Source organism: Mirounga angustirostris, unplaced genomic scaffold, assembly GCF_029215605.1.
Source record: "Mirounga angustirostris isolate CCGP_5_RB_7025 unplaced genomic scaffold, mMirAng1.0.hap1 SCAF_1, whole genome shotgun sequence".
Lineage (NCBI taxonomy): Eukaryota > Metazoa > Chordata > Mammalia > Carnivora > Phocidae > Mirounga > Mirounga angustirostris.
Window position 1 is genome coordinate 15,620,392 of NW_026991709.1, and position 22,318 is coordinate 15,642,709.

Consider the following 22,318-nt stretch of genomic DNA (forward strand, 5'->3'; position numbering starts at 1 on the left):
AAAAAATAAAATAAAATAAAATAAAATGTTTGAGAGTTGAAATAAAGCACAAAGATGGCAATTTCCTAACGTATATTTATAGGAAAAGAATCTACAAAAAGCTCTATATAGTGGTTTAATTAAAAAGAATTAATCAAAGTGTTGGAGATTTTACGTGAAAGCAATTGAGTCTGGGAAGTCAGATGGACTGAGTTCAAATGTAAGCTTTTCCTCTTACGAACCACATTTCCTGGGCAAATTACTTCGTATCTCCAGTAGTAAATTTCCCCATCTACATAATGGGCATAATAATTCCTACCTATAAGATTGCTGTGAGATTTGGGTGTAATAGTGTGGGGTATAAAATCCTTGGCACTTCTTCTTTCTCTCCCTCTCTTCCTTCTATTTTAATGACCTTCCTGAAATTAGAAATGTCCTAGGGGGGTGGGAACACCTTCCACCGAAATAAATACCTGAGCAAAAGTTGCAAAACCCCAATGCAACACCATCTACCACAAAGGAACTATAAAATATTCGGTTCATCTTAGTAGCAACACATAAATTTCACATCACATAATGCTACAAAAAAACATTAAATTTCATTTGTGACATACTTACTGTAAAATTGTAAGTATAATTCATAGAAAACATTTCAAAGTTTTTCTTTGTGTGGCGTGATCCCCCTTGCAGTTCCCTGAAGCCACAACTTACCATTTGAAAGAAAATTAACATGCATGACATAAATTTTCAGTACTCTAAAAAAATGGAAATGAAATTCAAATTCTATAAACACTTATGTGTAAAAGAGACAAAAAGTCATACGAAAACTACTACTTCTTTCAGAGGTGTGTGTCTGATAGACCAGTTAGTTTACATCTAGGATCTAAATTTGTCTGTTTAGTTTTCAAATCAAATAGAAAAATTAAAAATACTGCTGATTTAGGCACACCTGGGTGGCTCAATCAGCTAAGCGTCCTACTCTTGGTTTCAGTTCAGGTCATGATCTCAGGGAGATCGAGCCCCGCCTCCTGCTCTGCACTCAGTGTGGAGTCTGCTGGAGATTATGTCCCTCCCCCTCTGCTCTTCTTCCTGTGCTCTTTCTCTCGCTCTGAAAGAAAGAAAGAAAGAAAGAAAGAAAGAAAGAAAGAAAGAAAGAAAGAAAGAAAGAAAGAAAGAAAGAAAGAAAGAAAGAAAGAAAGAAAATATTTTTTAAAAATACTGTTTATTTAAACTACATCAACTCTCCTATGGAACAAAAATGGAGTGTAAATTTTCAAAAACACATGTTGCCCGTTGATATACAAGGACCGCAGGAGACATTTCATACTTTGCACACATGAAACACCAATTTCTTCCCATCAGGCCCTCACAACCTAGAGAAATCATCTGGCGGCATGTTGTCATTTGAGTTTTAACACATCCATTTTGTGAGTTAATCACAAAGGAGTCACACGCTTGCCCTTCCACACACTTTACCAAAGGCTTTGGGGTTTGAAGGATGTTTTAAGGGTGATCATATCAAAAACAATACTACTTCATAGAAATCTTTATAAGCAGGAATTTGTCACTCAAAGATCTTATCTTGGCTGGAAGAAATGACAAGCAAATTATGTTTTATTATAGCGTTTGTATACTATGCATGTGAATCCATACAGTGTAATTGTAATAGATCTGCACATATATATATGCCATCTGCATATGTGTGATATTTCATAATCATTGCTCCATTTTCTCCTTGTATTATGCCATCATCTTTGCTGTGTGGCTCAGTACCATATTATTTTCATTTCGACCACAGCTGCATCATTCTTGCTGCCAGATCTCTGGTTTTTTTGGAGAAAATATACAATTTAAAATTGTTTTTTTTCTTTTTTTTTTATCAGAAAGGAAAGTCATCAAGAATTAGATTTTATTTTAGGAACAAAGTAAGGTTTCATGGGAGAAAAAAACAAAGCCTTGGTGTAGAGAAGGTTTGTTCATTTTCTATAGCATTACTGAAGTGTCCGTATGCCTTGATAAACCTATCAATGTTTGGATCATCTCAATGGGGGAAATGACTTAACTTTACTCTATTTTGGTGTCTCAGCAAAGGTAAGTTGTCTATTTTGAGAGCCTAACTGGGTCATTTTATACTACTGCATCTGTGAATGAAACCCCAGAGTCTGCCCAGCTAGCTTGGGGCCTCCAGTTACCCCAAATAGAAAAGGCGGATGGCCAGTGGGTGGAGGAGGAGGTGTGGGAGCTGGCCAGGGACATACTCTCTGGCAGAGTTGCCTCAGACCAATATCTCGTATTCATAAAAACCCAGGTGAGAGACAGATCAGTGGAGGAGGGAGCTAGTTTGGTTACACTGATGTTCTACTATTTCATGTTCTCCAGTGTCTCTCTTTCAATGCCATCATGGAAGAACTGGGAATCTCACTCAAAAATCAGAAAAAGCTAAAGAAAAAGTCAAGAACTAAAGGGAAATCTCCCTTCACAAGTATGCTTACTTGTCATCAGAGACGAACTCAGAGGAAAGAGACTGTGGCATAATCCAAGAACACATCTGCAGGCAGCTTTCAGAAAGAGAAACGATATGCTCGCTACAGGTTTTAAGAGAAAGGATTCCTGACAAGTGTGTGACATGTTTCCATGTATCTAAATACATAATTCTGGTTATGTATCTAGATATAAGAAATAGGAAATTTTAAAAAGCTCACATAGATCGTACGTGGGAAGTGGCACTGGTTCTTTTGAAGTGAATTTGTATGCTCACTTATTTTGCCTTTTCTCTCTTCTCGATAAATTGCTGTGTGTGCTTTCTAAATAATAATAAAACAACAGGGTTTTTTTTTCCAGAACAAGTTCAAGTGTTGGTTTGTTCCCCTTTACTTGGCTCCCATTCACAGTGTTTGGTTGCCAAGTGTTATCTGTTGTCAGTTTGCTATTTTGATGACTCTTCTTACCTGTTAAGACAGACAGAATTATTTCTGGCTAAGTTAAAAAAAAATACTTTTAGTTCATACCAAATACCTAGCTATTATAGTAAAGTAAAACTATTCATCTTTGTGCTTTAAAACGTAACTTCATAAAAGAAAAAACATTCTATTACTCAAAGTGGGATTAGCATTTCCTCTATGGAAGTCAGAAGCTGAAGGAACATGCAGGAGAAGTATTCAGCCATAGAAGTCTTCCTGAAGGAAGGTATAGCTCAACTAAGATAACAAGTTAATTAAGTGAAGGGAGGGACATAAGATGGAGAAGCAAGCATTCCAGGCTGAGGAAGCATCATATCTGAAGGCCCTGAGAGAAGAGCAAATAGGGCCAGAATTGCAGAAGGAAAAGAGCTGGGTGTGTGGCAAAATGCAAGAGGATGCAATGCGTCTCACAGGTGACAATCACTCTGGCTGAAAGTCAAGAAAGGACTAAAGGCAAGGAAACTAAGGAAGAAGAGACAGGGTCACCTGAAGGCTCTTTCAGGAACCCAGGGAAAGGACATTGCAGCCAGGCCAGAGCAACAACAGACAGACCACTGGATGACCGAGGTAACTTAGAAACACAACTCATGTGAGAGATCCAGAGATTCAGACGGTGGTCATGAGGGAGGGAAGAACAGGGTTGAGGAAAAAGTCCAGGACTGAGGCAGGGGGAGAGGGAAGCTTCACTGGAGAGTTGAGGTATTATTCATTATACTGGGAACCAAGGGAAAGGAGCAGGCACTGGATCAATATTTCATATGATTAAGTCCCATTAGTTTCTGTAGGATGATTCTATCACTAAAAGAATCTTTTAGTCTAGTCCTTGTAGAGTTTAAGTACAAAACTGTTTCCAGACATCAAAAGAAAAAAGTCACCTTTAAAAGAGGAATAACATATATTGGACAGATATTTTTCTATTATTATGATCAATGCTCAAATTTGGGATCAATCGGAATAAGAAGACAATGTATTGCATTCAGAAATGCATTAAAATGCTTACATAAAAACCATGAAGATGTTTACATTGAAAACTATATGCTTACAGATAGAAACAGACAGAAAAACAAACAGAAATATGGTGACTCCAACAGCTGAAGATGGACTAAAATGATAATATATTAGAGGGGAAATATGTAATTTACTCAGTTCACTAAAAATTATACCAAAGACATTTTATTCTCCATTTTCTAATGTGACAGTATGATACTTTTCTCTCATTTCAGAAAATATTACTGTATCTTTTCACAGACTGTTACAGTAATTTGTGGGAAAAGAAGTATTTCAGCTTCTAATACCTAAAATATATTGTGTGTCAATCTGGTTTACAGGTACTTTAAGGCCCACTAACCACTTTCCTTTTCACTTAGCCATAACTGCATTTTCATTCAAGGCATATAATACTTGCTATGAGTAAATTGGTTAAAAAATATATTGAACTAGGCAAAATTGCAGAATAGGACTTTTATGGCAACTACTAAATGTGCATGATCTTCTTCCTTCCTCCACCCCAATATTTTCATTCTGAAAGCACATTTGGTGTGAATGCATGTACATATGTTTCTGTGTGTCTCTATGTGTTAGGGCAAAGAACAGAGTAAGATAGTGAGTTCAGAGGAGAGAAAAAGAAGAAACTGTGGAATATCTGGAACTTCGTCCAGAAAACTCCCTGAGAATAACCATTAATCTTGGAGATTTTCATCCTTTTCACCAAAGAACAGTGATTCATACACAGTTATGTGAAACTCAATGGCAAAGTTAATTAAAAACTGGATCTTACATTTCTTCCTTCAGCAATTTCTTGATGCTCATAGAAAAAGATTACCCAGGTGAAATATTCAGCCAGAGAGAGGGAGGTCAGTGTTGATTGAAAGACAATGTTCATGGTTAACATTTATTTTCCTTTTCAAGTTTCCAATCTGGGCCTTTCTTGCCTTTAGTACAGAAAAAGGGAAGAGATGATCCCTTGCTTGCATTGACCTCATGGGGTTGTTGACACATCTAGGAGTTTAGAGTTTTCAATTTTTAGCCTAGAGGAAGCTGGAGAGAGAGAAATGAAGAGGAAGTAGGTCAAGGAAACTAGACAAAGATCAAATAGATCAAACTTCTTGTTCTCTGTCTCAGCAGTTCCTGCTTTAATTTAACCCTTTGCCTGATCCAAAAGACTAAACATGTTCTTTTTTTATGTCAAGTTTTTATTTTAATTCTAATTAGTTAACATATAAAGTAAAATTGGTTTCAGGTATAGAATTTAGTGATTCATCACTTACATATAACACCCAGTGCTCATCACAAGTGCCCTCCTTAATGCCCATTACCCATTTAGCCCATCCCCCACCCTCCTCTCCTCCATGAACCCTCAGTTTGTTCCCTATAGTTAAGGGTCTCTTACAGTTTTCTCCTCTCTCTAAATCAAGAAGATCCTGGGATTGTCATTTCAAGGGAGGAATAATGTAAGAGTGACTGTTCTGGGAAAGGTATTTCTAGGAGCTATCCATGCAGTGTGATTTTTTTTTTAAAGAAACATAAAGTCTACCAGTCCCAAAAGATAGGGTCCACCAGATTCTCTCCAACGTCAGAGGGGGCGATGTGTTTGGTAACAAAGTGAAGCATTGTCTGAAAGAGACTCAAGTTACATTCTACTTGCTCAAGGCATTTATTAGTTGACTCCTTCAGCTTGGAGCAAGGAGAAGGCAACAGGTATTCACTGATCAAGGATGTCCAGAGGAGTGTCACGAGTGCACAGGGCTACGACAAACAAGCCATTCCACCTAATGTAAAGGAGTGCTTGGAGAAGAAGCCTGTTAGGGCGAGGAGGAGGTAATAAAAAGTGAGGCTGGGACTTGAAAGGCAAAATCAGTTCTCAGTTTTGTTCATGTCTAGTCCTGTATACAAGGGGAAATTTTTTCCAGTCACATTTCTTAAAAAATGGCTGTGTGGAGGAAAAAAGCAGGACAAAATAGGAACAGTAAATCCACCAGAGTAGGGACATATATGCTATGTTTACAAGTAGTAACTCAAAGTCCCATAAGTCTTGGGAAAGAAATGACCAACGTTAAACCATACTGACAAGTTGACACTTAGAAATCCAGAAGTGTGTGGGTTGGGTTTGCAGATGAGCATCCTCATACTATGTCACAAGTGTACCAGAGAGGTTGCTTTTAAGCTTTGCCCACAAGATAACCAATTAAAGAAGTTACTTCGTTTTTACACAGCCTAGTCAGTTAACTGAGACTCCAAAAAGGATTTGTGGGCATGTATTGTCTGGCTTGCTTATTTAATTCATATGCTTTTTCCTTCCTTTTCCCCATCATTTCCCATCCCCTTTTCTTCATTCATAGAATGTCCAGATGTCCTAGTTTGCCCTGAACAATTCTGCATGAAGCCTGAAATCATGAAGTCTTATAGGTTAAGTAGCCCCCTAGCCCTCACAAAAACACCCCAATGTGGACAATAAGTCATAGGATATTTTGCTCATTGGTCCTCAGACTTCATCTTCTTGGCAGCCACAGAGCTCTACTAACAAAGTTGAAATTTCTACTGATGGCAAAAGAGAAGCCTCATCCAAATGGAAGGCAAGGGACCACTATCCACCATCTAAGTAATCCAGGATAATCTGGAAGGAGTCCGATTGACTTTGATATTTCATTTGGACATTATGAGAAAGGTTATACATATATAGGCATAGATAGATGTACATATAAATAAAAGATAGATGATAGATAATAGATAGATAGATAGATAGATAGATAGATAGATAGATAGATAGATAGATCCCACTGTCTTAGTTTGATACGGATTATGCTCCTAGTATATATCAAAATCATGCTATCAGATGTTAATCATTGTAATAGCAGCTATCATTTAAAAAGGATGTGCTGAATCCAGTTGCATTATATGTACTTCACAACATGTGCTCATTTAATAATGATAGCAACCCTAAAGTAAACATTATTTTTTACAGAGTTAAAAACTGAGGTTCAGAGGGCTTAAACAGCTTGCCCAAGGTCACTTAACTATAAAGTGGCAAACGATGCAACATAACCCCAACCACATCATCACAACCACACTCCCTTCCTAACTCTGAGTACTGTTGGCCAAACTCAGGCTTCCCCCAAAACATACCTGATCTTACAGTGTCCCCTCAGCAGCCTTATGAAGTTGGCACTCTGTATTATTGTTTCTATTTCAGAAAAGGAAATTGCAAGAAAAAGGAGTAAGTAGCTCCCCAAAGGCAGACTGCCTGTTGGTTGAAGAACCAAGATTCTAATTTCAATCTATCAGAGTCCAGAGTCTCTTAATCACAGCACTAAATGGACTTATGTACTTAATTTTTTTGTTTTATTTGTATTAAAACAAATTCTTGACCCAACTTTTAAAGGAGTATCATAGGGCAATTAGTCATCTCCCATTATCATTTAATAGAATAAATAGAGAGATAGCTATTAATGTTTCCAAGAAGCAATATTGAAGGATACCAATGCCTTGCCAAGGTACTTAAATAGTAAAATGTCATTTCTAACCCTTAATAGTTAATAAAATGAACTCTCCACCAAATGTACAGACTAGCTGTATTACTGATTTGAAATAACTCTTTGAACATTTCTTGTTCCTAAGGCAAGTCATTCAGATCATAATTAAAACATATGAAATGGCATAATGTGTTAGTTCCTATAAACATCTAAAGCTTCATCATGTTCCAGCAACCTCATAGGAGACCATTAGATCATAAACTCCCAGTTCATTATAAGCTTCTAGAAGGTGAATCAAACTATATCTTTTAAATATCAATCACTCTGTAGAAGTTGTTTACCCTCTTATATATAGTGGGTAATAAAGACTTGCTGAATAATGAATGACAACCTTTTGACGATATGCCATGTAGACACCTGCCACAAATTTTAAAGAAGATATAGTCCTTGCCTTTGAGAATATTAGAATTGAATAAGTCAGATTTCAAAGGTGAAATTTTGTTGGCTCACTTGATTTTTAGGGACTACAACTATGAATTCCATTGAGTTTTCTAGGATTTACATTCCCATCTACCCACAAGGAACATATGCTGGTAAATTTTTCAGTAAGAGACCAAGAAATATAACAATTTCAGGAAAGACCCACACACACAAGATAAAGATTTTCAAGTAACCAACATCACAGAGAATTTTAAATGCGTTGATAATGTCTTCAGTACTTGTAGATCTGTCATTAAGCTACTTCCAGGATATCTCTGAAGAGTCAGGCTGCTTTTCCTTGTCTTCATGATGAATTCTGTACCTAGAGCAGCAAATTAAAATGAAACAATTTTTAATAAAGCCATGCCAAGATTTAAAAGTAATTTGGTGGCATTAAGCATAATAAACCAAGTTACAGTGGTGAAAGAAACATTTTCATTAAAGCTTCAAAAAATGACACTCAAAACTCCAATGTAGGGATGGAATTGAGTCTACATTGTCTCAAGGGAGACAAGATAACAAATGACAGCTAGAATTTTAAGCTCATCATAACAAATATATAATTAGTTTTGACCTTTTCACAACATCCCAACAAATATAATGATTCATAAGCATGCATATTGCAAATGAAATTAATTGCAATGGTATCTTTCAGTGAAATGTTTAATGATCTCATCATAGATTTCCTGGATGATTTCCTTCTGACTTCCTCCAGAAAATGATGCTATTAGAGAAGCCATACACCAGGTTAATTTCGTCGAACCAGAACCAACCAACATCTACAACTTGTGCCTAGCTCATGTTTTCCCATTTATATGGAAGCTTTTTCTTTCCTCCTATCTCCCCACTTCCATCTCTCCCTGACCAAACTTGACTTAAAGATTCAGGTCAGGTGCCACAGATGCATGAAACTTACCCAGATATCTTCACATCTCCATCCTGTGACTTACCTGCACTTGAGCAATTTGACCTTAACATTATTTGGTCCATGATGGTAACTTGCGTAGCACTTTATTTCATGCCTAAGCCAGCCTCTTCACCACCACTCCCAGGAACTGGCCCATACAATACAGAATATTATATATATTAAATGTGCAAGTGAATCCAACCAAGGCCATTAAGTTTCCCACCAAAATATAAAACTTTACTCATCCCTTCCATTCTTAAGCTTTCCTGGAGACAACTTGAATTCATGTTTTCCCTACTTACCTCCCTCTTTGTGTTTTCCAGATCTTTTTTTGTCCCCAAATATATAACAAAATATTGCGAGTTCCCAGAAACTCACGAAATACATCAGATCTTTCAAGCAAGTATCCATATTAAGGATATTCTTCCTCAAGGTGGAAATGTTTGCATTTGCCTTGGCAATCCTCAGAAGTCATTTGTGAAAATAAAAGACACAAGTATAACCCAGACCTTAAAAGTATGTAGCATGTTAGCAAAGATGACTATATACCCACAAAATGCATTTACTCAAAAATTTAAGAGTGATAGATGTAAAGGAAGGAAGGAAGGAGGGAAGTAAGGGTTGGTCCCTGGGTTCAGTTAAAAAGCAACTACATTCACATTTATGAAGTGTTGGACTGGGATATGAAGATGGGTGGTTTTACTCCTCCACTGAGGAAGGCAGAGAGAGGGGCTTACGCTATAATCTAAAGGAGAGAGGTCATAAGTGAGTTGGACACCTTGATAGCAGTGATAAAATGCTAGCATCAATTACCAAAAGACACAAAGCTGGCTCTCTGAAAGGATTACAGGCGTTCTAATTTGTTTAAAATGTTTTAGAGATTGTGCTTCTTTAAAGCAGAAAGATGGGCTATAAGATCTACCAGACACCAAGCTAGTTTTATTGCTTTATATGACATTAAAAGCTATTTAAAATGTATCAAATGTGATAGTTCCTTTTACACCTGAATTAGCACGTTGGGCTGAAAGCTGAGAACAAAGAAGCATCAAGTGGTCCACCTTATAACCAATGCCACAAAACCTGCAGACAGCTATCCTTTTCAGGTCCTATTAGTTATCACTCCAATCATGCTCTTGCTGTCCCTTCCTACTACCCAACCTATGAAAGCAGAGATTTAGGGGTGCCTGGATGGCTCAGTTGTTAAGTGTCTGCCTTTGACTCAGGTCATGAACCCAGTTCTGTGTTGGGCTCCCTGCTCAGTGGGGAACCTGCTTCTCCCTCTGCCTACCACTCCCCTTGCTTTTGCTCTCTCTGTCTCTCTCTCTGACAAAAAAATAAATAAAATCCTGAAAGAAAGGAAGAAAGAAAGAAAGAAAGAAAGAAAGAAAGAAAGAAAGAAAGAAAGAAAGAAAGAAGAAAGAAAGAAAGAAAGAAAGAAAGAAAGAAGAAAGAAAGAGAAAGAAAGAAAGAAAGAAAGAAAGAAAGAAGGAAGGAAGGAAGGAAGGAAGGAAGGAAGGAAGGAGAGGTCTACAAAGGACAAAGTGTGAGAGATATTTCAGATTATCCATCTTGGAAAGTGGTACCTTTTCCCTATGACGGAGAGATGTGGTCCCCACTGCCATCACCAATCACATGAAGGGAGCTCCAAGCAAACCCATCTGAGAGAATGGGAAGCCTTCAAGCAAGAAAGACATCCATTTCACTCCCCTGCCAGACACTTCTGCAGGTGACTAGCTGAGATGATCCATGCTCATCTGAGTAGATGAAGTAAAAGATTACAGAAAGACCCATCTTGAACTTGATACTCTTTGGTGTGGAGATACACCAGATCAGTTTTGCAATATGCATAAGATGAAGAACTTAGAGAAAGACTAGAGCTCATCATGAGTACATTCTCTCAAACTATCATTTTTAAAACATTTTATAACATTATTCTCCACTTCAGATCTTTCAAAGGACACTTTATTAGCTTTAACTACAGCATCAATAGAATTCACAGTGGCATTTTTCTACTTTACATTTGTTCCAGGGGCTAGAGCCCAAAGACAATGGGGTTTACCACTCTTGAACTATGCTCTAAACTTTTTCTAAACTATGCACTAAAATTTTTATTCCAAATCACATTGCTTTTGTAGTTAAAAATTATTTATGTAGCTATGAATTATGAAAAGCCTGTAATTTTGCTAAGTCAAAGATAGTTTTTGTTTTTGTTTTTGGGTTTTGGTTTTGTTTTTTGTTTTTGTCTTTTTTCAACTGACAGCATAGTTAGGACATTAAGAGTTTTAGTGAGAAGAGGGGGAAAAGAGGAGTTAATTTTTGATCAAAATACTATTAAAATTCTCTTTTCCTATAGTTAAGATTTGGTGTTAACCTTGCAGACAACTATCTAAAAGAGCTCCAAGATGATCAACTCAGCTTACATTGGTGCTTCTCTGAGCACCTTCAGAAGAATTGGATGAGAGATGCTTCAAAAGCTGGTGAGGGCACTGCAGAAGGGCTGTAGGTCCTCAGGTGGAATTTTTGTCTTTATTTCTCCCAACAGGATTCTTTCTTTATGGTTGACTAGATCCCTCCAATTTTCTTTCATGGTCCCAAGATGAGTATTGAAGCTGTTTTATTCTTTGACATTCTCCTGGCTTAGCTTTGGGTAAATCATAAAATTTTCTTATCTGAGGATCATGGCAAGAACCTCTTGGCACAACCCTCTGGGACAAAGAAGGCAATTTAATGAGGGCCTATTTCCTGAGTAGTGAGCAGAGATAAGGATAGCAATGATGGGGAGCTGTTATGATCAAGTATGAACAAGTAAGGGAAAGGAACAGTTACCAGAACCTTCAGACACTCTTTAAAGAAGGCCATCCAATAAGGGCTGTGACTTCAAGGGGAGAAATGCATTTACTGCAAACCTGAGGTCCAGATGGGCTAAAGACAATGGGACCATGAATTTCGCTCTTTTTCAAAATTGATCTCTGGCCATGCGTCATATTGGCTCAAGTCAGCCAGAACCCATATTTGACCTACTGGTCAAGACAGTCTAGTGATTCTGAATGAAAAGGTGACTCTCCTAGACTAGAGAACAAATTGAAAATTGGATGTGCAGGTACAGAGACTACTCAGCACAGTATTTTTCTTCTATATTAGGATTTATGTAGATCAGTATATAATAAGTACCATTCAAAACTAGACTATTATCATTAGACATTTCAAAGTGAAATCTAATATGTCTCCTGAAATCTACTTTAACTCATGTGGAAATCTGATGTTACAAATTGCTTCTGGGAGAGAAAAAAAATACAGTGGAATAAAATCAATATAAGGAATTTTAGAAGTAGAAGGAAACAACTATTTTCAAGGCTCAGGATTTGGAGTTTGGTAGACCTGGGCTGAGTCTCTGCTCAGCGGCTTACTGTGTGTTTGAACTTGAGTAAGCTTTTTCACTTCTCCCTGGACTTCAGTTTCCTTGTATCAACAGTGAGACCATTAACAGTGCATACATCATGCCTGACACAAAGTATTACATTATTATTATTATTATTTACTATTATTATTAAAGTCTGAAATTAAGATAAAGAAAACAAAACTCTACTAGAGAATCTCTATCTGGTCTCAAAACAAAATCATAGAGAAACTCAATAGGCAACCATGAGGTTCCATGTGCAGCTCACAGTTAAACTGCAGTATTCAGTGGCCAAAGGACCTGCACTTCAGAATCATAAACTGGTGCTTCTGCAAGCTCATGTAGGGACTCCTCATGCTCATTGTCACCTATAAATTGCAACATTCATTGCTGGGACTCATCAAAGCCAAATAGGCTGGAACCCAGCTCCAGAGAACAGGAAGGTTTGGTGGGGCGCCTGGCTTGGTCGGTTGGTACAGCATGTGACTTTTGATCTCAGGGTCATGATTTCGAGTCGAGTCTACACGTTGGGTGTAGAGCTTACATAGAACAAGAAGGTTTTATCGTAAGCCTGTTGTATCCCCCAAACTCCAAAATATACCAGTCTGTGGGACATGACAGGCCTTTCAACAAGAGTCTTAGTCAAGGTCCCAGCATGAAAGAGATGGTACACTCAAGGAATTAATGAAAGAGGTTTTATTAAAGGGACCGTTTATAGAGGTGAAGGGAAGAATGAGGAAAACTGATAAGGACCGGCATTACCATCTTTAAGCCAGAAGGGTCAGTGAGAATGAATTATGTTATCAGAACCGAACCAGGGCATCGGCCACAGGAGATAAATCACCTAATAGGAGCTGTGGCTGTAGGTAAAAGAACACGGCCTCTGTTGACAATCATAGGCCACTGTGAGTAGAGGAATGGGGGTACTATGGACTATTATGCAATGGAACCTCCCACTGGATAGACCCAACTAGAAGCCACATGGCCAGGGAGCCAGAGTGAGTGGTACAGTCTCCTTCCAGCACACAGAGCAGGGCAGAGAAATGTGCAGAACTGTTCTACAGGGATGATGGAGAGTAACCATCACAGCACAAACTCTGTGAAATCAATTAAAACTCTGATGAGATGCAAAATTATCCATAAGAAAAGATGAAGGCCATATTTAGAACCAAAAAATTATTGCCATTTTTGACAAAACACAAAGAAATGAAAGATACCATCATGTGTTAATACAGCTGCTTGAAGCCCATGGCCAAACAACAGAAAGGACTTCATAATCTTCTGCCTTGTTAGCAGATATTTCAGAACATTTTATGCCTGGCTTCAATGCCCATTCCAGAGCCCCAGCTTACTCTAGGCCTCACCAGCTGGTCCAAGTCTCTTTTATTCCCTACTAAAGTAGTGCTCGAGAGATATGACTTGAAGTTCAGCCCAAACCTCTCTAGCTACTTGGCTCAATCACTAGGACTGCTCACTGCTTACATCATGAGATAGACACAAAAGTGATACCCACAGAATGTAATGGACAGCATGGTGATCACAGTCAATAGTATTGTAGGGCATACTTGAAAGTTACCAAGAGACTTAAAAGTTCTCAGCACAGGGGTGCCTGGGTGGCTCAGTCAGTTAAGCTTCTTCAAAAACTATTCCAACATGTCTAATATCTTGGATATACCACGTGTAAACTGATCTTTAGATTATTCTTCAGTAAAATGGAGAAAATTATTTCTGTCTTATCTCCAGGAAATTTAAGATCAAATAAGAGATTACATGTGGACTTATAGAGTATGACAAAGGTATGAAATGTGATTATTAGTCTGTGCCTTTCTTGGTCATTTATAATTCTTGACTGAGTTTTATAAATATTAGATTGTATAGGCAAGACTCATAAAGTACAATAAAAAATAAACTTATTTTTAAAAAAATAATATCCACAGATTCTGCAGGATTTCAGTGAATAGCCTCTTCCCTGCAGTGTTCAGCGATGTGGTGAGTATTGGGGTCTGGCTGTTTTTCCTTGTTTAGTAGAACTGCTGTCTGAATGTAGTTCTGGAAAAGCATATCATGCTATACCTACTTGAGTTCACATGTTAGGAGAGGTTTTCCCTGGATGCAGTGGTTGAAGTAATTGTTTCTCTTCCTGCTTCACTATATTTTCCAAAATTTCTGATATTCCAGAATGAAAAAAATAATTTTTTAACTGAGCCTTAGTGTTTTTAAAAGTTTCTAAATGGCAAAAAACATTTATGTAAGTGCCTAAAAAGAAAAACCTGTTTGTGTGGAAAGGGAGATGAAGGATAAAATGAAAGATTGGGATGAACTAAAGCTTCTTTTTCAATACTAGCCCTGCATCCAACAGCAATAACACTTGCTTTATCTTTGAAGTTGATAATATATCATGAACAAGCTGGGTTTATCTCAGAAATGCAAGGAGTTTTCAAATATAAAAATAAATCAATACAACTTACCACATTAGTAGACTAGTGAAAAAATGATATATTATTATCTCAAGTAATGCAAGATAAAAGCATTGAGTAAGAGTCTATTTCTATTACGATATTTTTAGGAGTTCCTTATATGAGATAAATAGAAGGAAACTGAATGTTTAACAAAGATTAAATACTGAAACAGAAGGCGTCAAACAGTATGCTTAATGAGAATCTTTAGGTCTATTTCTTTTAAAAATAAGAACGAAACAAGGATATTTACTAGGACAGTTACTATTTAATCTAGTATTAGAGAGCAAAAATTACATAGAGTATTATAAAGAGAGATAAAATTTACTTGTAATGTAAATAGAAAAATCAGCATTCTCAACAGACAAACTATTAAAAGTGATTAGAGTAAGTTCATGGCTGCCAAATACGTGGCCAAACTACAAAAATCAACTCATTGTCCTATACCAGCAATAACTACTTAGAACATGTAATCAAATGGGATCTTATTCATAATAACAATAAAAACCATAAAGTATCTTTAAACTAAGTTAACCAAAAACTCATAAGAACACAATAGGTAAAATTTCAAAATGTTAATAAAGGATATAGAATGTCGGTCGAATAGATGGGACAGTCCAGGCTCCTGAGTGGGAAGACTCAGTATTATAAAAATGTTAATGGTCCTCAAATTAATCTACATAGAGCATCCCAATCAAAATTAAATTTCTTTGACAAATTGAATAAACATACATCAATATTTACGTAGAAGAATAAAAACCAACATGTAGCAGAATCAACTTTTTAAAAAGAAGAAATCTAATGTAATGCTTTTGACATATTCAGTAAAAGTAAGAAAAAGCAAAATGATACTGGCACAAAAACAAACAAATGAGGGGCACCTGGGTGGCAAGTTCAGTTAAGCATCCGACTCTTAATCTCAGCTCAGGTCTTGATCTCAGGGTTGTGAGTTCGAGCCCCACATTGGGCTCCATGCTGGGTGTGGAACCCACTTAAAAAAGAAAAAGACCAATAAAGCAGAATAGAGTTCACAGAAAAATGCACATACATGTGGGAAGTTAGTATATGATAAGGCTGAAACCATAAATTAATGGGTAAAGATTGTTCAATAAATGATGTAGCCAAAATTAGTTCATCACATGGAGAAAATAAAAGTGAATCCCTGCCCAACAGCACTTTAAATGTGACAAATATGACCTTGGGAGCAGGAAGGACTCCTTAATAAGCATTTTTAAAAGAATAAACATATAAATTCAATTTTAAAAATATTCTTCAAGTCAAGAAAAGGATAAGAACTACAATGGGAAAATGAGCAAAGAATAAAGTTAAGCAATTTACAGAGGTGGGAACCCAAGGGTTAACAAGAACGTGATGAGATGTCCAAAATCATTAGCCATTGGAAACATGAAAATTAAAACTACAATGATATATTTCTGTATACACACTAGTCTACCAAAAAAGAAATCTGAAGCAAGAAGTATACATGGAGATGTGGGAATGGAGGCATCCTTACACACTGTTGGTGAGGGCAGACGGGAACTGCCAATCAAGAGTCACAAGGAGCATGTGCAAATCCTAAGACCAAGCAATTCCATCCCTGGGCTTACAAACTAAAGACATTTTCACACAGGTCCACAGAGTATCAGAAAGGGGGTGTTAACTGCAACATTATTTTCAGTGTTAGGAAACCAGAGGCAATCCAGCTGTCAATCCCTGAGAAAGGATATGCATGTATAGGAAAATGCTGCCTTATCACCACGCTTTTTCCCTCCTCTTCCAGAAGGAAAGAAACACATTTCTTAGCATCCTCTTGATATTAGGTGCAAACCCATGGCTGAATTCCAGAAAAAGGAATGTTTGGCTGGAGTTTAGTAGACCACTTGCAGACCTGGCTATAAGAACTTCCCTAGTGCAAACCTCCTTGCTCTTTCCTCCTTCCACCAGGTTTGAGTGGAGGTAATCCCCAGAGCAGAATGGGATCCATGTGTTCAAGGTTGTGGAATCACAAGATGGACGGTGCGTGGGTCACTGAATCATCTCTTGGTGGAAAACCACCTACCTTGGAGCACCCACTTCAGACTGTTAATTTAGTTTCAACTTCATTAACTAACCTGATATTCTGTTAAGCCTCTGAAATTTGAAGGACTTACCAGTTACATGTGTAGTGTTACCATAACTAATATAATAGATAAAATGTGGTAGGTTAACACCATTGAGTATGCAATAGACCAAAGATGCGTATCTCCCCCAGAGTTCAGGGGTTGAAACCTAATCCCTAATGTGATGGTATTGGAAGTGGGGCTTTGGGGAGGTGATTAGGTCATGAGAGCAGATGGTCTTAATGGGATTAACCACCTTAAAAAGATATCCCAGAGAGCTTTCTCACCCTTTCCACCATTGAGAACACAGCAGAATGGCTGCCTATGAACCAGGAACCTTATATATTAAGCATGATGTAATGTAAGGCTGAAACCATAAGTTAATGGGTAAAGGTTGTTCAATAAATGACATAGCCAAAATTAATTCATCACATGGAGAAAATAAAAGTGAATCCCTACCCAACAACACTGCAAGGGTAAACACTGCAAGGATAGAGGAGAAAAAGAGCAAAAAAATGAGAGAGTGTATGAGATAAAAGGGAATAAGTAAATGTGTGACTGAACAGGTAAATGCCTAAATGTAAAGTTTATGCATAGACCAGTAGTGACAGGATGACACAAAGTAAGGACTGTGATCAGTACTCAGCTCCTATAAGAATAAAGAAAAACTGAAGAAAAATCTAATCAGTGTTGATAGTGATCATCCTATTTCCTCAGTCTAATTTTCCATCAGTTACGCAGATGCAGCTTTAAAAAAAGAATTTGATACATGTGCCATTGCCCCATGTTTTAGATCCAGCTGCCACAAAAAAGTATCATAGACTGAGTGTCTGAAACAACAGATATTTATTTCTTACAGTTCTGGAGGTTGGAAGTAAAGACCTAATATGTGCTACCTATAAGAGACTCACTTCAGCTTTAAGGATGGATGCTGAATTACTGTGGTTGTGAGAGAGGCGAAAATGAATGATGTGTTGATGTTAAGAGCAAGTGATGGTGCTGACATCATTTGTGGTACCTCTTCTTATAAAGGGCACCACTTCCATCCACCCTCATGACCTTTTTGAAACGTAAAAGCTTCATAAAGACTTCATCTCCAAACTCTATCACATTGAAGGTTAGGGCTTCAACATATGAATTTGGAGGGACACAATTCGGGCCATAGCTTCTTGCAGTTGATTATTCTCCAATGCTGTTCAACCCCAGAGAAGTTAGATCAACTTCCAGGATTTTGTATAAGGTCCCAGCAGATAGGCCACTCAGGAGAAAAGAAGGAACAAGAATCAATGGAAAGGAAGTGTCTTCTGCTGCCTGAACAAACTCCTCTGAAACTAAGCACAAAGGAAAAAATGCTAATTAGCCTATAATTGCACCCCAAAATGGGTTGAAGTGCCAGTTCCAAGTTGCTGAAAAGGAGCAGGCAGTTCTTTCCCAAGGAGTCTACCTTCCTTTGCCTTGTTGATAGGGATGAGTACATGGGGCAGTGCTGAACTGATGTATGCTGTTGTCTGAATCAATCCTGCACACCTCACTGTGGAGAAAAACAAACCAAATCTGAGAGGCCACAATACATACAGACTGTCACACACCTAGTTTCAAGCAGCACTAAATTACCTGAAAGTGTCTCAATTAAAGAGAATTACCACCCCCTTTAAGCCACAATCATAGCCATTATGTATCATCGGGCTTAAATCAGTTCCCTGGGAGGTGTCCTGATTAAGCGGATTTCCCAATTAAGCCTGTCCCAGTTGAGTGGAGTATACCATTCTGATTAGATTCCTAATTTATATGGGAGGCTTTATACTTTATATAAAGGGAAAAGGGGAGTTGAGAGAAGGAAGCCTTGTTTCCCAAAAGGAGTATCTGCAAATGCAAGGCGTTCTCCCTCTTGCACGCATTCATTCATTCATTCACACGTTTGTGACAAGGTACACTGCTAAAGATTTTTTTAAAACTACAAAAGACTATGTGTGGCGGGCGCCTGGGTGGCTCAGTTGGTTAAGCGACTGCCTTTGGCTCAGGTCATGATCCTGGAGTCCCGGGATCGAGTCCCGCATCGGGCTCCCTGCTCGGCAGGGAGTCTGCTTCTCCCTTTGACCCTCCTCCCTCTCATGCTGTCTCTCATTCTCTCTCTCTCAAATAAATAAATAAAATCTTAAAAAAAAAAAAAAAAAGACTATGTGTGGCCCATTCTGGATACTCTGGCTGTTTATTCCTCTATGTTCCTCAATCTGTTGCTGCCCCATCGAAGGGTCTGCTCCATGAGGGGATGACTGTGATGTTTCTGAGAGTTTTTGAAAGGCAATTTTGGCTTCAAAAGAATAATTCATATTTTATTTAAGGGATTTAGAACTACTTTGGTTAGTAAGTGACTCCATTCATCAGAGAAAGGGGAGGGTTTGTTGTTGAGTGGATAAATGCACAGGGAGAAATTTCAGAGGCTGACAGTTTTCCTCCCATGAAAAACTGATTTTTAACTTACTCCATTTCACATTTTACGTTTAGCTCACTACCTTAATTTCAGACTCTTAGAAATTGAGTTTTCTTTTTGGGAATGACCCCAAACCTTTCAGAAGGATTCTTGGCCTCATAGAGAAAGCATGGAATTACCCATCCAGTCATCCTCTTGCCTGGCTCCAATATGGGTCCCCACCTCCCTCCACAGAGGGGAATTTCTGCAGGTGGTCTCTGACTCAAAGGATAAAAGCTGAAATGTTCAGAGAAATATCCTGCCTATTTATATCCATATCCTGACTGGAGATTAGTAGCACAATGTGCCAAGAAAAAACAGTCTCCAGAAATGTTTATCCAACACACAAAGCCAGAAAGCAGTGAAGAGGATTCCTAATGATTCCCTTGCAGATGTCTATTTTGCAATGCAGTTCTCAATGCAGCCACCTAACAAGGGAAAGCACATCAATCTTGGCCTGAAATCTTGCTGCCCACCAGACCTCATTCTGAAGAAAGCCATCAGCAATGGCCATCACAGCTTAGAAACTCTTCCTGCATAGCTATGTCGAGTTCAGTTGGATGTTGGTCACACTTTTGTTTCACAGTGAACATGTGCAAAGCATGTAAAGGAGGAAGGTAGAGCCAGAAGGAGTTTTTTTATATTGAATTATTTTTCTAGGCTTCCAAAGAAAGTAGACTTATTTGCAGTGCTGAGAAGATCATAGATGGTTAAAACACAAAATGATTTTGAAGTTTAATTTAAATTTCACCCTTCTGGCTATTTGTGTTTGTATTTTCACTTCACTTGAACAATAAAGTAGCTTGGACAGTTTTGGGCATGTGGTTAAGCCTTATAATTTCCTGGCCCTCATACACTACTGCTCACACGGCAGGGTGACTGCCCTTAGCACAGCAGCCGAATTTTTAAATTGTTCATTGATATCTTTGGCCTAACATCGACACAAAATTTTGTGTAGGTGTCTTATTGCTACATCCATCGGAACAAGATTTTGATGACACTTAGGTCTATCAATAGTGTAGCAACTGATCTTACATTCTGTTAACCATCCCATAACAACCTATAGACAGCAATTCTTCAAAGACATCTTAAACAAAATGAAAGGAGCCCAGAAGAAATTCTAATCCTTTTACACTAATGAATAAATTCTTTGCTGATACTAGGACTTGGCATTGTGGAAAAATATATTCCAAATAATAAGGAAGTAATTTTAAGTATTCAGCGACTTCTCTTCCTGCTCAGTGGACTGGGGATCCTTAAACAAGAGTAGTTTCTTTGGAAGTCGATCTTTGTAATCAGAATGTAATGGCACCATTAATTCACCAGTGCATGAATCAGCCTGAGAGTGGTTCACCTTTTCTTTATCATCTGATTGTCTGTTTTTTTACTCTGGTTTGTCTCCAGACCAGCTGTTTTTGTTTTGTTTTATTTTCAGATTAGCAGAGTATAGAGCCAGCATGATGGATGATTCAGGCTGAGAGAAGGAAGCCTTGTTTCCCAAAAGGAGTATCTGCAAATGCAAGGCGTTCTCCTTCTTGCCTTTTATCATTAATTTGGATCAAAGGTGTGTGAAATATGAAAACACAACAAAGCACATACTATCTCTATTTTTTTTTTTTTCCAATGGCTCTCCACTTCAACATGTCATTTTGGAGAAGAATTTATAGGTAAGAAACAAGTATGAACCTCCAGCTATCACTGTAATAAGTGTACCCAAAAGGCAAAAATTAAGTCCTTACTCTCACGTTTCAATGAGCTTCCATTCCAGTGGGGAAGACAGAAAAGGCAGAAATGTACACAAATAATAGAAGTTCATGAAAATAAGTGGAGAAAAGGGGGAGGAGCCTGAGAAAAGGGCAGATGTCATAGTTGAACCGAGCTGTGGAGGCAGACGGGTAAACTAGGTGGAAGAAGGGCCTTTTAAAATCTCATCTTGGGGTGCCTGGGTAGCGCAGTCAGTTAAACGTCTAACTCTTGGTTTCAGCTCAGGTGATGATCTCAGAGTTGTGAGATCAAACCTCAACAATGGGCTCTGTGCTCAGCAGAGACTCGTTGAGTTTCTCTCCCACTCTCCCACTCTCCCACTCTCTCTCTTGCTCACTCCCGCTCTCTCTCCCCCTTTAAAATAAATAAATAAATCTTTTTTTAAAAAAAAATCTCATCTCAGTAGCTTATTTTAAAGTCATTTGGGGGGTACCTGGGTGGCTCAGATGGTTAAGCGTCTGCCTTCGGCTCAGGTCACGATCCCAGGGTCCTGGGATCAAGTCCCATGTCGGGCTCCGTGCTCGGCGGGGAGTCTGCTTCTCCCTCTCCCTCTGCTGTTCCCCCTGCTTGTGCTCACTTGCTCTCTCTCTCTCTCTTTTGTCATATAAATAAAATCTATAAAAAAATAAAAATAAAGTCATGGGCAGATTTTGGGATAGGAGATTGGACAAGACCACGGGTGAGACACTATGCATACCTGGCCCTCCAAGTACAATAATGTCATGCCAGCTTACTTCATTTTATCTTCAAGATATCATCCAGAAATAAGCCACAAAATTTGAAGATTGCCAGGTCCCAGATCAGCAAACTATAGCCCACCACCTGTTTTTGTATGATCCATGTACAAAGAATGGTTTATAAATGGTAGGAAATACTCAAAAAATATTTAATGACACATACAAACTATATGAAATTCAAAGTTTAGTGTCCATAAAGTTGAATTAGAACACAGTTACACAAATTCCTTTACATATTGTTTATAGCTGCTTCTATGATACAAGAGCGGAGCTGAGTAGTTGTAACAGACCATGCACAGCATGGCTCACAAAGCCTAAATAATATTTACCATTTCACCCTTTATGGGGGAAATTTGTCCCACACTGCCCTAAATGGTAGAGTCCTCAAAAGTCCACGTGTAACTTACAAAGAGTTGCTGGCAAAAAATAAAGATAATCCTCACTATATATGTTCAGATCCAACAGCAAATAAATCACAGTGTTTATCCCACAAATCTGTTACTTTTTACTTTGTGTGCAATAAGACAAAATAAGCTGAAATATCACTAGTCTCTGAAATCATAAATGCTATCATTCAGATAGTAAAAGGTGATTCTTTTC

At 38.0% G+C, this 22,318-nt stretch overlaps 1 protein-coding gene across 6 annotated transcripts in view; it reads left to right on the forward strand.

Annotated features, from left to right (window-relative positions):
* Positions 1-2,547, forward strand: part of GRIK1 (glutamate ionotropic receptor kainate type subunit 1) — a 382,316-nt gene extending 379,769 nt beyond the window's left edge. For 4 of the 6 annotated variants that reach the window (XM_045863610.1, XM_045863611.1, XM_045863614.1 and 1 more), the window contains one exon: positions 2,359-2,547. In XM_045863610.1, the coding sequence (XP_045719566.1) occupies positions 2,359-2,514 (156 nt within the window). In that variant the 3' untranslated portion in view covers positions 2,515-2,547. Of the gene's footprint in view, positions 1-1,862; positions 1,950-2,358 lie in introns of all 6 variants that reach the window. The other 2 variants (XM_045863608.1, XM_045863609.1) reach the window with 1 other exon arrangement.
* The last annotated feature ends 19,771 nt before the right edge of the window (positions 2,548-22,318 follow it).